General features: G+C 43.7%; 1 protein-coding gene across 1 annotated transcript in view; it reads right to left on the bottom strand.

Annotated features, from left to right (window-relative positions):
• USP22 (ubiquitin specific peptidase 22) overlaps positions 1 to 9,785 on the bottom strand; it is a 43,981-nt gene extending 34,196 nt beyond the window's left edge. Inside the window, exon 1 of the mRNA XM_039227288.1 lies at positions 9,385 to 9,785. Coding sequence (XP_039083219.1) covers positions 9,385 to 9,555 — 171 coding nt within the window. The 5' untranslated portion in view covers positions 9,556 to 9,785. The remainder of the gene's footprint in view (positions 1 to 9,384) is intronic.
• Between the last annotated feature and the right edge of the window lie 6,643 nt (positions 9,786 to 16,428).

Raw genomic sequence — 16,428 nt, 5'->3', positions numbered from 1 at the left:
CAAGAAATGCACTGAAAGTCTATTCATTTGGCCCCAAGATTAACAATATTCCTTTGGATATCTTCATTTCTATTATCTCCTTTCTCACACTCTCTTCACCACCCAAAGAACGATGATGATCAATCAAGTGGGGACAGAAGGCACACAGCCTTTGAAGTTCCCAAATACGTGTGGACTCACCCCATAGGATGACTCAGGCGTAGGTGAATTTTGAGTAGAGCTTAAAGAAAACTACAAACAGGAGACAGCACCTTAAGAACTAATGCACGTTTCGGGGCGCCCGGGTGGCTTAGTCGGTTAAGCGTCCGACTTTCGCTCAGGTCATGATCTCGCGGTTCGTGGGTTCGAGTCCTGCGTCGGGCTCTGTGCTGACTGCCAGCTCAGAGCCTGGAGCCTGTTTCAGTCTGTGACTCCCTCTCTCTCTGACCCTCCCCTGCTCATGCTGTCTCTCTCTCTCTCTCTCTCTCCTAGAAATAAATAAAATTAAAAAAAAAAAAAAAGAACTAATGCACGTTTCATTTATAACCCATGACTTCCCACTATTACTGGTCTATTACTGACAATTGTACGAAGGTATGTTTAATTGTTATGCATTCTCTTCAATGACTTTTTCGAGGGCTCAAAATACTTTTCTACCATCATAGACTCTGGATATAAGCAAAAGGAAAGGAATAAACTCCATCTTCTACATAAACTGAGGCACTAAAAGGCAAAGACTTAAATTCTAAGCACAAAGCTCCTAAACCCCTTGGAATTTAAGTGATGAGACTGGAAAGGGTGTCTTTTGTTATTCAAACAAGTCCCTTTCAACCAGTCTGTTATCTTACTGAGGGGATAGAGCTTGGGAGAGCCTTAGGGTGGGGTCTGGAAGTTAGGGAGCCAACCCTGTGCTCAGAAGGGGGAACTTTCAGTCCGACCCCAACCTCCACCAAGGATTTGATCAATCAAGCCTGTGCGATGATTTTATCAATGCCTGCTGAATCAATCACACCTATGTAATGAAGCCTTCATAAAAATGCTAACAGACAGGGTTCGGAGGGCATGTGTTGGCTGACGCACCCCTGCACGGGGAGACACCCTCCCCTGAGACAAAGCTTCGTGTGCCCAGGACCCTCCTGGACCTCATCTTAAGGACCTCTTCCTCTGCACCCTTTAGAATATCTTTTAGAATAATTTGGTAAACGTGAATAAATGTCTCCCTGAGTTTTGTGAACCATTTTAACAAATTACCGACCTCGAAGAAGGGGTCCCAATCAGTTGCAAACACAGGTGACAACGTGGGCTTGTGACCAGTGTCTAAAGTAGAAGCAGTGCTGCGGGACTGCACCCCTAACCTGTGGGATCTTCCATCTCCAGCAAGTGTCAGAATTGAGTCCAACTGGTGGGGCATCAGGTCCATGTTTGCTGAGAGTAGAGTATTACTTGGTAATACTGGAAAAGATCCCAGGATAAATTAAGGGGGAATAGGAACTCCAGACTCAAACTCACCTAATTGGAAGGCTCAGACTTAATGTTCACTATCAGTGCCCTTGGATAGATTAGGAGACATACCTGCCAAGCCTACCTAAAAAAATGTATCATAAGGGGAAAAGAAAAAAAAAAGGTTTATCACAAGTAACAAAACCAGAATGAACTTATGTATGAAAAATGCTTTACAAACTATAAAATGCTACTAAATTTAAAGTAATATTATCATATATGAGAAATGAGTGACTCAAGAGAGATTTGGAGACCTGTCCACATACTTTTGGGCAGAAGCAAGGGCAAGATCCAATGGTACTGACTGCCTTGGGCTATTTTTTTTTTTTTTTAGGAGAGAGTCGGAGAGGGTCCAAGTGAGTGACGGCAGAGAGCAAGAGAGAGGGAGGGAAAGGGAGAGAGAGAGGGAAAGAGGGAGAGGAAGAGAGGGGGAGAGGGAGGGAGGGAGGTAGAAGGAGGGAGAAAGGGAGGGAGGGAAGAGGAGGGAGGGAAGAGGAGGGAGGGAAGAGGAGGGGGAGGGGGAGGGGGGAGGGAGGGAGAGAGAGAGAAGCAGGGCTCACCCAGGGCTCATGCTTTTACCTGAAGCCACGAGCTCCCCACATGTGGGACTCCCCAGTGTGAGATCACGACTTGAGCCAGAAGTCTGTTGCTTAACAACTAAGCCACTGCCTTGGGCTATTCTGAATTTAAATTCTAGATCACCTCCCAACTGCCAAGTCTAAGTGTGTTTAGGGAGTGATCAGATTATCCTAAACCCTCATTTCAACCTGCTATTCCCACTTTATTCCCCAGTCTTTTACCAGAGATATTAACAAGTAATAATAGAAGTTACTGATTCTGTTTTAATTTCACTCTCTGAGGCAGGTACTGACCAATAGAACATCAGAAGCAAGAATCAAACTTCAAACATCCGTACAGTAGGTCATTTCAGTCCTTGAAAGCTGAGTTTACTTACTTCCTACTTAATCATCTAAACTTTTACAGCAGTTATGCAGTCAGAGGATGCCAGGATGGAATGCAGCTATGACGGAATAATCTGATTCGACTACAAATAACTGTATGCTAGAACTCCAAGGTAACGGGTGTGGGACAAGTTGCCTACGTGACCTGGAAATGAGTGGAGACTGTAAAACCAAAGCCTTTTTTGTTGTTGTTGTTTACTGTTGGGTAAAGGAGCCATACCTAACCTAGGTGAAAACACTGCTTCCCGAGGTGGGGGACAAATTAACAATTCTGAAACCACTGTTAAAGGTGAAAAATTTTCCTCTACCATTTAAGATTCTTCCAGCTGGTCTAAGATTTAAATTGACACGAGACATATTAACAGGAGAAAAAAAAAGTTTAATTATGTGCACACAGAGACCCAGTACTGAAATTAAGACTGAAAGAAATTACATAGGCTGGTAGTTTTTATACTTTTTAGACAAAAAGGCAATAAATCTGAGAGGAATTGACAGGACAAAAACTTATGTTCAGGAGCTTCAATTAAGAAGGAATTCTACACAAATTTGGGCTGGGGTAGTAAATTGGTAAAAAGTAACAAAGGTTATTCAGCCTTTTTTGTTCTAAATTTCTGATCTCTGATGATAAGGATGTCTCTTTAGCTCCCGGTAAAAAGAGGGAACTTTTGACTTGGAAGATTTATTTATTTCCTTTCTGGAGACAAAGGAGGATCAGAGTGTTCTAGCACAGGTGGTTTTTATGGAACTTTTAATTAAAAATAAACAATATGCGAAAGTGTCACATTTAGGGGTGGCCTCCCCTTGTCCCCATACCACTATACACGTATACTAAAATTAAACAAGTAAGTACATGGATGGTTGATAAGTTTCTACGTTGGACAGAGAAGTTATAGGTAAGTAAAAGAAGACTAGAATGATCCATGTAGTGCAAGATTAGAGTTGGGAGACACCACTACGAACCCAGGTATAGTTTAATAAGGGTGGAGATGAAGAACCATCGACTTGTGTGTACACGAATGAGTATACGCTAATTCAGACAGAGCTGTTTCTTAGCTCTGTCCCCCAAGGGCTGAGAAGCCACAACACTGGTACCAAAAGGCACAGCCACTGCCCAAACCATACATTCCAACACAAGGAACCAGGACTCCTTGGAGAAACGGCAGATTCTAAAACCGGGACAGGAAATTTACAATATAAGCCTAGAAACTCTAATGGTACCAGAAAATCAGGACATCCTCAAAAACAACAACCAACCAACAACTGGTACGGGTATGTCGAAGTGACAGAAGACAACCGGAAGAACTCTCACTGGCTAAAGCTGGAATAGTCTGAGCACCAAAACAAGAGTACTGGATTATAACCCACAGTATAAAATATCCCTAAGTCCATACTGATATACATGATTGAATAAACACTAAATGAGTGAGAAAGGACAAATATTTCCTATATAAAAATTCCACCTAATTTCTATAGATACTCTGGCCTCAAGGAGGTGGCCTATCACTGTCCACTCCTCAAGTGGACCTGCGCAGAGTGACTCTGCTCCAAAGAGGACATAGGGAGAGGAAAAGTCTCACCTCACAGAAAAGCAGCCTGACAGTCCTGTGGTCAAGTTCACCCCCAACAGTGTTATGTTGACCGCATCACTCTTGCTGGTCTTCCCCAAACCTGAGACCACAATTCCTATAAAACACCTGAGCAATACACCCCAAAACTGCTAAGGTCATCAAAAACAAGGACGGTGAGAAGATGTGACAAGCCAGAGGAGCCTAAGGACACATGACAACCACATGTACTGTAGGATCCTGGGTGGGATTCTGAGAAAGAAAAAGATTAGGGAGAAACTAATAAGATCTGAATACAATATGACTTCCAGTTAGTAACAACGTATCAGGCTTGGTCATTAGTTGTGACAAAATGTACCACGACAACATAAGATGTTAACAATCAGGCACATGAGGGGGGAGATCTGAATAAAATAGGTGGACTATATCACAGATGGACTATATCAATGTTCACATCCTGGTTGTTAATATTTTATTACAGTTTGCAAGATGTTACCTCTGGGGGAAACTGGATAAAGGGTACAGGGACCTCTCTCTATTATTTTTCATAACAGCATGTCAATCTACAAGTATCTCGAAGAAAAATTTTTTCCACTTTGGACCTTTTACTTGCAATGACCTGTCCACTGCTTTGTATGAATTGTACAGTGTCTTGTAAGGATTTGAAAGATCCAAGGCTTCAATAAATAAAGCAAAAATGAATTCTTCAAGCAATAAAGTTTGAAAAGAAAAAAGTTTACCTTAAAAAAAAAAGACATATCCAAAAAATGAATTGAACTTAATAAGTTCAAAAACAAAAAAACAAAACTCAGAGAGGGCTCAGCAGCTTTCTCATCATGTTTAAGTGCCTGGCTGAGTTACTGGTGGGGCCGGCGCCGGGTTTATGAGCTACCAGTGTGTCCTGTCACTCCATGTATTCGAAGCTAGTAACAGCAGAACTGTTACTCCCCAATGATGAGTTCTACTAAAAAGTTCAAATACAAGAGATTCATTCAGATCTCAAGGGACAGATCTCACACTCCAGCACTGATAGAGAGATGACAGGTGCAGATTCCTATGATACATCGTTTTCTAAAACAACGTGGCAAAGTACCACTGGCTCAAGGTAAGTAAGACCATTTCCCACCTCCTAGGCCACACTTCTGCAACACTGACTGTAAGAGCTTCTCTCATGGTAAACAAGTGTCCACAGGCTAACAATCTATATTGTTGCTCTGTAAAGATTCAAAATGAAAGCGTATTCCACTTGTACTCTAAGAAATACTACCCTAAACTTTGGTTTCACATTCAGTTTTTATGTCTCTTCTTAGCTACTTCCCTCCCCCTTTTTTCCATAAATAAAAGTGCACTTTTTATTTATTTTTTAAAAGATTTTTAATGTTTATTTTTGAGAGAGACAGAGACAGCATGAGCAGGGGAGGAACACAGAAAGAGGGAGGCACAGAATCTGAAGCAGGCTCCAGGCTGAGCTGTCAGCACAGAGCCCGACGGGGGCCTCAAACTCACAAACCGTGAGACCATGACCTGAGCCAAAGTCAGTTGCCTAACTGACTGAGCCACCCAGGCGCCCTAAAAGTGCACTTTTTACAGGCATCTCAGGTTTGCTGTCAAATAGACAAATCACATTTCAGTATCTCAGCAAACAAAAACATTAAAATGTCTTGCCTAAGATTATTCCTTCTTTAAACTGATTACCAGGTTTAAGTTTTACAAGTTCTTAGTAAAACCTCCAAACTGACAGCTTGAACAAAAGGGGAAAGTACACAACGGTGTTTCCATTCAATGGAATATTAACTGCACAGCTCAAGAGATCTATATAAATGGGCGACAAGTGAAAAAAGGAAACAAGGTACACAGCATATATATTTACATCAATAAAAACACATAGCTTCGCTTTATATGCACACGTGTATTTACAATTTTTAAAAAATCAGAAAGACCCAGGCAGCAAACATGGTTGTCTGGAGCCAGAAAAACTTCACTTTATACATTCAATGAGCCTGTAAGGTGTTTTATTTTTACAAATTAAGAACATGTTCACATTGTCACTTCTCTAATTGTTTTTTTTTTAATACACAGATTCATGAATTTTAACCTTCCTCAGTAAAACTTACCAACAATTAGGCATCTAGAATTATTTATGCATTCTTTTATGTATGTTCAGGCTCTAATTATGCCATGTGTAGGAATTATCATTAGGCATCTACAAATACTCTAAAATTTAGAGCAGATATTTATTATCTTACTATGTGACACTATTTAATGGCCTTTTGACAATTCTGATTTCAATTCCTCAAGCCAGAAACCCAGGGCTCAGAGTTGACTCTGGACTGAAGAGAAAATGAGAGATCTAAAAAATTAGGGAAATCATTCCACTTTCTTCCAAAGGGTACCTACTCCAAATTTAAATCATGGTGTGAAAGACGACAAATGTAGAAACAGAACAAAAGATAGGTGTTATCATTTGCCAGGTAACTTCCCTTTTCTCCAGCCCCTTTCTCAAACAAGATACTTCCCTAAGAATTTCTGCCCAAAAGGTTGCCTTAAGCCCCAAACTGTGTGCCTCAGAAGCCTTCAGAAGCAGTTTCCTATCCTCCACATTACTTACCAAATTAAACCAAAATCCATAATAATTCAAAATATTCACAGTATGCTTGACAACACTTCTTCACTTGTGGCAAAGTATATTTGGTAAAAGTATTTACTACATTTAGCTACAAAGAGGGCTGTGTTTTGAGCACAAGCTGCTGGAAAACTTTAAACTCAGAGAAATCATTCAAAAAAGAGAGGAGTGATTATTTTTAAAATATTACCTGTTCTCCCAAGGGTCTATATATTCAAAATGTAACACAGACTGCGTTAAGTCATAATAACGAGTAGGACTATAAATTCTTGCTGTTTTTATTGCTAGCTTCTTTTTCACATACGAAAACCCTATGGGTAAGACATGTGCTATATTCAACACACGCCAGAAATGCAGTCCACTGGGGTAGCACTGGGTCCTAAACGGTGGGAATAGTTTTACATTCAGTAGTACGTAAGTTTTACTCCAATCCACGCCAAAACTGGACAGAAAGTTATCAAATTTGATCATGTTCTTCTCACTCTGTGCCTATTAAACAAATCAAAGTTGAATACAAAAACCATTAATGTTTCTACTTAGATTAAGCTCCAACTTTCTTTTCATCCAGGGCTGTGTTTCTATGGTTACTCTGTAGCTGTGACTTCAACCTCAAAAGGCACTTTTGTTTATTACAAATATTATAACAAATTGAAATATTTTCGTAGGAAACTTCATATTGTTAAAACCAAAAATATACTAAGCCTACAGATCTGCTGAGAATCCCACACAAACAGTTAACTGTGTACTGTTCGTTCCTAATCATCTGGGTTAAAGGATTTGTCAAACCAACTCTTCCTCGGCTGGGCCACTAGAGAGTGCTAGAAATGCAGTTATATAGGACCCAAGTGATACATAATACCACCCTCCCGCCCAAATCTGGAGCATAAAAGATGAAGGACATTAAGTTTCCTAACTGGTACACTACCAAAAGGTACTGCAACACTGACAGATCTGCAGTTTGAAGGAAGTATGTATCACCACCTCTTATCTGTCTGTAGCTCGAGTTCTTATTAGTGAATAACAGAGATGTACTTCAACAGTTTTCAAACTAAGCAACTGACATTAAACGTTAATCCAAAACACAGCGCGTGCGCACACACACCAAATGGGATTCCTTCCTTTAGGAAAGGAGACAAAGTTAATGAGGTGTTAAACTGGACTCTTTCAGCTTTGTTAAAAAATTACAGGGGGAGAGGAGAGAGAAGAAAAAAGCAGGGGATTCCTTACTTAACCCAATATGGAGGAGAATCTTACAGATTACAGATCATATAAACCTCAACCAATAAACTAATACGGAGCAGTAACAATATTATCGCCTGAAGACCGACGGGTTCAACCAGGCTATTTTTTAGGAGCACATAATTCCATTAGAAAGAATCTCACTCTGATCCTAATAGAAATCATTTCCGATTTTAGTTCACTCTAAGAGGTAATGCTTCCCAACACTATTGATAAAAAGAAAGAAAACTGGTGCTTAACCTTCCCAATAATCTCAGGGGATGTTAGTCCCGCTCTCCCCCAAACACACTAAAAAGCTATCCAAGGTGGACGCCGCCTAATACACCTCTCAACCGCGCTAATACGCAAAATCGCCTCACGTAGTACCAAGGTTTATTCAGATAAGAATACTGTTATTTTCCGATTTCCAAATCATGAATAAGCCTAACAGAATATATTATCTAAAAAATATAACACTAAAAATGTAATTTCTCCAACATGTCGCGGAGACGATCAGTTTCTTACTAAAGCCTCCTAATGCAGAAAGCACACCACTCTCCCACCTTCCAACCAGAAAGATCTTTTCTTGTAAATCCACTCCTAAATAGCTGCAAGCGATTCTCCAAACCACCACCGTGCTGATAACGAAATGGCTCCCCCGGATATAGGTCGGAACACTGGCTTGACTTGCTCCATTCCCAACTGTCACCCTCCCTCCACTCACGTCCAAATCTGAAATGAGGGGGGGGCGATTCCATCTCCCTACAGTCGTTCCTGCGGACACTGGAGCCGGTGCGGGGTTTTGCCCCAGGACTACACAATTGTAGCTTCGCCCTAACAACTCCCGATCCCGACACGCGCTTCCGTTTCCCTAACCCAGGTAAGCTTTGATGCACATTCCATCCAGAGCTCAATATGGTGGCAAGGGGCTGCGATCACCCAACAGGCCCCGGAGTCTTTGTCCCTTCTAGTTTTCCGTCTTACGTTTTCTCATTGACCCCATCCCCCACCCCGAACCCTGCCCCGCCCTGGAGGGTTCGCGGGTGAGGCCCAGCGCTGGAACGTGGGACACCTTCCCCCTCGGTACCAGGCTTCCACCGCAAACCTGGAGGAGAAAACCGCCCCCTTCCCAGGTCTACACTCGTCCACCCCCGGAACTGGACACGCCCCAAACCCCGCCCCTGCTCCGACCCCACCCGCGCAGCAAAGCGGAGGGGCGGAGGAAGGTGGGGGAGGAGAAAAGAGGGCGAGGGAGGGCGAGGGAGGGCGAGGGAGGGCGGGGGCGGAGAGGATGGGGAGAAGGGGGAGGAAATTGGAAAGGAGAAGCACCCTCTCGCCCCCCCAACCCGCTTGCGAGCACAGCCCCAGGGGGTGGCGGGGTCGGCAAGAGGCTAATAAATCCTCCTTTCTCCTCGCTCCCAACAGGGCCCAGAAGCCCCACCACAACCGGCTCGCCGGGCAGCGCTGCAGCAAAAGGGGTCTCCTCCGGCCCCCAGCGCAGCCCGCAGGTTTCCGGGGGGAAAGGGGGGGGTCTCACCTTGCGCTTGCGGGCCTCCGCTGTGCCGCTCCACACGAAGCACTGGTAGATGGCCCGCAGGTTCTGCTTCCAGTTGTCCACCTTGAAGCTGCTCAGGTGCGAACAGCCCGGAGGCGTCACCACCAGCTCCGCGTCCATGGCCTCGCTCTCCGGCTCCGGCCGGGAGACCATGGGGGGCAAGGCCCGGCCGCGCGCGGGGGGCGGCGAGGGGGACGAGGACGACGCCAGCGCCGTGCTGGGGGCTGTTCGGCGGCGCGCCCCGGCCGGCCGGGGGACGGGCGCCGGGAACAAAGCGCGGGCGGCCGCGGGGCCGGCGGACAAAGACCGGGCTGCGCGTACGCCAACGGGGAGGCGGCGGCCAGCCAGGCGCCGCCCGCGCTGCGCTCGCCGGGTTCGCGGAGCGCGGCGCGGGGCGGGGCGCGGAGGCCGCGGGCGGAGGTTACGTCATCCCCTGCCGGCCTTGGGCGCCGCACTGCGCAGGCTCCGGCCGCTCCCGGGCCCGCCCCGCCACCCCTCCGCCTCTCGAGCCCGAGACCGCAGGCTCCGGGACCGTCCGCGCCAGAGTGGACGGCGGGGCCGCGGAGCCCACGAGGGTCCGGCCCCGGGCCTCAGCGCCAGTGGTGCTATCGTTAGCTGTCAGTTCAGGCCGCCTGGCTCAGCTGCCTCTGGCCAAGCTGAGTGCCACTTGTCAGTCCTGATCTCCCAAGGAGAACGGGGGAGGCTGGAGCGAGCGGAGGACTGGGTGCTGCGCGATGTCCGTCGGGGCACTGAGCCGGTTTGCACCGGCCTGAGCTCTGCCGCAAAGAGGCGGAGCCACGGGCTGGGCCTTGCAAATCCATGCAGTCTCCGCTGGCCTCCGTCTCCGTGCTGAACCCCCAGCCTGGGCTTCCCCCCCCCCCCAAGGCGGTACGTCCCTGGTTCGCTGTCAGTTTTGTTAGCAAAAGGAGTCCCTCATCTGGGACTCCGCGGGGCCTCTCCCATCTTTGTAGCTGGTAGCTGCTGGGTATTGAAGTGATTAAGATCATATCCTACTTTGATAATCTCACAATGGATGCTATATGATTTCACTTATGCGGAATTGAAGAAACAAAACAAATGAACAAGCAAAGGAAAAAAGAAACATATAAAACCCATCCTCTGAGAAACAACAAACTGGTGGCTGCCTGACGGGGGTGGGGGGTCATGGATGAAATAAAAGGGATTAGGAGTACACTTATATTGATAAGCGCTGAGAAACTGCTGTAGCACTTTATGTTAATTACACTTCAGTAAGAAAGAAAAATCCCGCAGTAGTATGTAAATTGATGCAGCCACTGTGGAAAACATTAAAACGTTAAAACATTAGAAAGAGAAATACTACATGAGCCAGCAAATCCACAACTGGGTATTTACCCAAAGAAAATAACACTAACTCGAGAATATCTGCACCCACAACTGGGTATTTACCGAAAGAAGATAACACTAACTCAAGAATATCTGCACCCCTCTGCTTATTGTACCGTTATTTGTGATAGACAAGATATGGAAGCAACCCAAGTGTCAATTGGTATATGAATGGATAAAGATGTGGTATCCATTCATGCATACATACATACATACACAATACAGTATTATTCGGCCATAGAAAAGAGTAAGAGCTTGCCATTTGGAATAACATGCATGGACCTCGAGAGTATTATGCTAAGTGATGTAAATCAGACAAATATCATGATTTCACTTATATGTGAAATCTAGAAAACAAACCGAACAAACAAAGCAGAAACAAACCCATGAATACAGAGAACCATCTTGTGTTTGCCAGAAGGAAGTGGGAGATGGTGGGATGGGCAAAAAGGATGAAGGGGAACAGGAGGTACAGCTTCCAGTTATGAAATGAATAGGTCACAGGGATGAAGGTACAGCATAGGGAATACAGTCAATGGTATTGTAATAGGGCTGCATAGTGACTGATGGTAGCTACCCGTGGTGAGCATAGCATAATGTATAGAGTTGTAGAATTACTGTGCTGTACACCTGTAGCTGCTGTAAAACATTGTGTGTCAACTATAGTTAAATTTTAAGAAAGGAATCCCACAATGTAATGGGATAAATAGCAACATTAGCAGGCAATTACAATAATATGAAATTGCAGAGATAAAGGAAAGTCCAGGTAATAGGAAAACACTCCAAGACACCTCTCACCCTAATCCCATTCAGGCAGTCATAGTGGAGAGAATCCAGAAATGTTTCGTATGCCTTGCATAAGCATAGAAGGAAGGGTAGGAGTTGGCCAGTTTTTAGAAATAAACGACATGTTGAAAAAAAAGGAGGGGAGCCGTGTGGCTCAGTCAGTTAAGCGTCCCACTTCGGCTCAGGCCATGATCTAACCGTCTGTAAGTTCAAGCCCTGTGTCAGGCTCTGTGCTGACAGCTCAGAGCCTGGAGCTGCTTCACATTCTGTGTCTTCCTCTCTCTCTCTGCCCCTCCATCACTCATGCTCTGTCTCTCTCTTTCAAAAACAAATAAACATTAAAAAAATAAAATAAAATAAATGACATGTTGAGAGATTTGCCTTCAACAGTATTGCCCACTATCTATGAGACTAACATGGTCTAAAATGTTATTTTCTATATGTGTGTTTTTTTTCTAATTTCTGTTTTCAAATTTAAAACACCCATGGAGAGGCGCCTGGATGGCTCAGTCGGTTAAGCGTCCAACTTCAGCTCAGGTCATGATCTCACGGTTCATGGGTTCGAGCCCCGCGTCAGACTCTGTGCTAACAGCTAGCTCAGAACCTGGAGCCTGTTTCAGATTCTGTATCTCCCTCTGCTCACGCTGTCTCTCTCTCTGATAAATAAAACATTAAAAAATTTTTAAATAAATAAATAAAAATAAAACACCCATGGATATATGCTTCCAAGATGATCTAACTGTCCCTTAGATGGCAGCTGTGATCTCTGGACAGAATACAAAAACAGACACCTGAAAGCATTGGAGAGTCAACCAAAGTGAGAGATTTGGGACCTGCACGAAGGAAGTAACCTGGTTTTTATGGCTTATACATTGAGGACAGGCTACACTTGAGGAACCCAAACAGGGAGGCTGAAACTCTGATAGAAGACTCCCCCTTTCTGGATTGAGGAAGCAAAGAACAGAGTACAAACCAACCAAACCACTGAAAAGTGAGGAGAGAGAGAGAGAGAGATAAGGGGAGCCTCAGAGTCTGTGTGTAAACTGTCTAAATATCTAGTTGACCACTTAGCCATTCATGGTTAAGTGAGGCAAATTCCAAACAGCCCAAGTAGAACAAAAAAAGCAAGCCGAGATTTAAGCTGCCACCTAAGAAATAAATTCTAAATTAGTGCCAGCTGAAACAAAAATATCTACTCTCTTTGGAGATATACAACGAAATCCATACTTAAAACAATATAACATTCATAACATTCAGGATACAATCCAAAACGATCTGACATATGAAGAAAAATATGAAAATACAATTCATTTTCAAGAGATAAGACAAAGTTGAGCCACCCTATGATGTATGAGATGGTAAAATTAGCATATGAGGATTTCAAAGTGGTTATGATAACTGTGCTTGGTGAAGTAAAGGACAGTATCCTTGAAATGAATGAAAGGATAGGAAATAACCCCAGGAAATACAAACTGTATAAAACCAAATGGAAGTCCTAGAACTGAAGTATACAGTTATCTTCAATAAAAAGGTCACCAAGAGGGCTTAAGACCAGAATAGAAATGACAGAGGAAAGTAAGGAAACTTGGAGATAGATCAAAGGACGGGCGCCTCTGTGCAGACGAACAGAGCCTCACAGACTTGTGAGACAGTATCAAAAGGCCTAACATATGTGTAATTCAAGTCCCAGAATGAGTGAGGAGAGAATATGAGAATGAAAATATATTTCATGAGATAATGGCAGAAGTGTTCCCCAGTTCGGTGAAGGACATAAATATACAGATTCTAAACTGCCATTGAATCCCACGTAGAATAAGTGTGAAGAAAACACGTCTAGGCACAACACAGTTTACTAAAAATAAATAACGAAGAGCAAATCTTTTTTATTAAGTTTATTTATTTATTTTGAGAGACAGAGTGTGAGCAGGGGAGAGGCAGAGGGAGAGAATCCCAAGCAAGCTCTGAGCCAACAGCACAGAGCCCAACGCAGGGCTCAAACCCACAATTGTAAGATCATGACCTGAGCGCAAATCAAGAGTTGGACGGTTAACCAACTGAGCCACCCAGGCGCCCCAAGAGCAAATCTTGATAGCAGCTAGAGAAAAACAAGACATTATATATGGAGAACAATGGAACAATGTTTTGAAAGTACTGAAAGATACTTAGATATTGCAAATGACAGGATTTCTTTCTTATAGTGAATAACATTCCATTGTACTTCTATAGATACAACACATTTTCTCTACTGTGGTCAATGGAATATTATTTAGTCATAAAAAAGGAGATGCGTAACATGGATGGACTCTGAGGGCATTATGCTATGTGAAAGAAATCAGAAAAGACAAATATCATATAATCTCACTTATATGTGGAATTAAAAAAAAAATAAAGAAAGAAAACAGGGGTGTCTGGGTGGCTCAGTCGGTTAAGTGTCAGACTTGGACTGAGGTCGTGATCTCCCGGTTTATGAGTTTGAGCCCTGTGCCAGGCTTTCTGCACTGATAGCACACAGCCTGCTTTGGATTCTCTGTCTCCCTCTCTGCCCTTCCCCTGCTTGTGCTCTCTCTCTCTCTTTTTCTCTCTCTCTCTCAAAAATAATAAACATTTTTTTAAAAATCTATGCTAAGATTTAAAAAAAAAAAAACAGAAAACAAAAAACCCCAAACTCATTGATACAGAAATTAGATTGGTATTGCCAGAGATGGGGATGGATGATAGGCAAATTTGTATGGTGAAGGATATTAATGAAACATATTATTGTAATCACTCTGCAATATATACATACATCAAATGATTATGTTGTACACCAAACACTAATATAATGCTATATGTCAATTTTATCTCAATTTAACAACAACAAAAATAGCAATGCCAAAGTTTTATTTAACTTATTAACAAGGAAACAACAGGAAGATATAGACAGGTCAAAAGATCATATGAGAAAATGGTATTTTGATAATCAGTGGGAAAAAAAGGGAATGATGAAATAAGATTTTCTAATTATTGCTTTAAAACTTGGTCACTGTCCTACAGCAATGTTTCTCAAACTAGAGGGTATAACAGAGGAAGCTTGGATCCTGGGCTTCACCCCTGGAGTTTGTGATTTCATAGGTCCAGAGTGGAGCCGGAGAAACTTCATTTCTTATCCACTCCCAGCAGATGCTGATGCCACTGGTCCGGGAGCCACACCCTGAGAACCACTGTTCTCTAAGAAAATGCAACTGTAAGCTTTGGGGTAGTCTTTTCTACTGGCCATAAAAGAAAATCATCATACCTTCCAACTGTCTATCATTAATTTTTAAGTTTAGAGAATTGTAAAATGTCTGGTTCCTAATTGATTAAATAGTAGGTTAAGCAGAGCTACATTTCCTCAGAGAACGGATAATGTCTAGCACATTCAAAGTCACGTAGCCATCTTTTATTCGGTTTCTAAGCTTTGGATAATATTTCTAAATAGCCGTACTGATTACACAAATGTATTATTAGATAATTTCTTTTGCACCGAGTCACCCAGATTGCCAAATTAGAGATTGCCTTAATCCCCTGGGATAATATTTTCCAGTAACAGGAAAAACAGCGGGGAAGAAAAATATTACCATCCTTATGTGTCATCCTTTATAGATTTCAAGAGGATAATACACGTATCATCTTATTTGACCTTCGTCATAGCCCTATGAGGAAAGTGGTTTGATCTCATTTTTTAGGAATAAGTAAACTGAGCCTCAAGGAACTTAAGTCACCTACTCAAGGTCACAGTGAATGTGGAGTGTGTCCTTTGCATGGAAGGAAATGTGAATGGACTCCTGCAATCCATGAGAATGTGGCTCTGGCCACAGCCCTGCAGCCTCATTGCCCCTTGTCATTCTGTTGTTTTGTTGCTAATTCGGTTTTACAAAATGAAAATCTTGCTGGTTTGCCCTAGCAAACGGGGCCTCTGGAAATAGCTTGGCTATTAAAATCCCCCCTGTAGAGAAGAAAGGGGAGAAGAAAGATTTGTCTAAAGTAGCTAGGAGTATACCTCTCTAAAAGGGGCAAAATATGACATTCTGTGTCAGAAATTGCAACCCCCTCTTAAGAATCTGATGAATGTTTTATTAGTGGGAAATACTTTTTTGACCACTATGTTCTGTCACTTACCAACCTGCTAAGGGGGCTGCCCCTGGCTGGTCTCTAGGCTCTGGTGATGGGACCACCCCATGCTGTGTCTTGAGCTGCCTTTGACCAGGAAGGCGACCCCTTTAGCAATCTGAACACGTAGCAAGCGAGCTGGGCTGAATGCTCCGGAGCCTAACAGTGTCCATTGTCAAGGGATAATGGCTCTTCCTTTTCAAAGCCACCAACTCCTCCTCTTTCTCTCTCTCTCTCCTCCCTGCCTTTCTCTCTGCTATTTTGTACTCCCGTCTCCATGTCATCTCTGTAGTCCCTGACAAGGCGTTTCTGCCTGTCTTTGGCAGCAGGGAAAACTGATGAGGCATTGCACTCGGGAGGGAAGGGGCTGCCCACATATTGTCCCCTAAGTGCCTTGGCGCCCCCGCCCTCTTCCAAGGAAGGAGATATACGTGTGTGTGAGCGCACATCAAGGCACGTATACAGGTCACCGCGTGCTTGACCCAGGCAACCTTTGTCTCATTTACTGGCCCCATCGCCTCGGTGCCTACCCTCTGGGCTTCCCTTCCAACCTTTTTTTGTCCCCACTTCTCTTTCTCTCCTGGGCAGACACAGCAGAGCACAGAGGGTAAGAGCAGAGGCCTGGGACCACACCACCTGGGTTCAAACCTATGGCATGTGACTTCCAGCAAATTAATCGTGCCTTAGTTTCCCTATTTGTAACATAGGGGTGACAATTGCATCCACCTCAAGGGCCTGTCGTGAGGA

Source organism: Hyaena hyaena, unplaced genomic scaffold (assembly GCF_003009895.1).
Source record: "Hyaena hyaena isolate Hyena2069 unplaced genomic scaffold, ASM300989v1 scaffold_27, whole genome shotgun sequence".
Lineage (NCBI taxonomy): Eukaryota > Metazoa > Chordata > Mammalia > Carnivora > Hyaenidae > Hyaena > Hyaena hyaena.
This window is presented reverse-complemented; position numbering and strand designations above follow the sequence as displayed.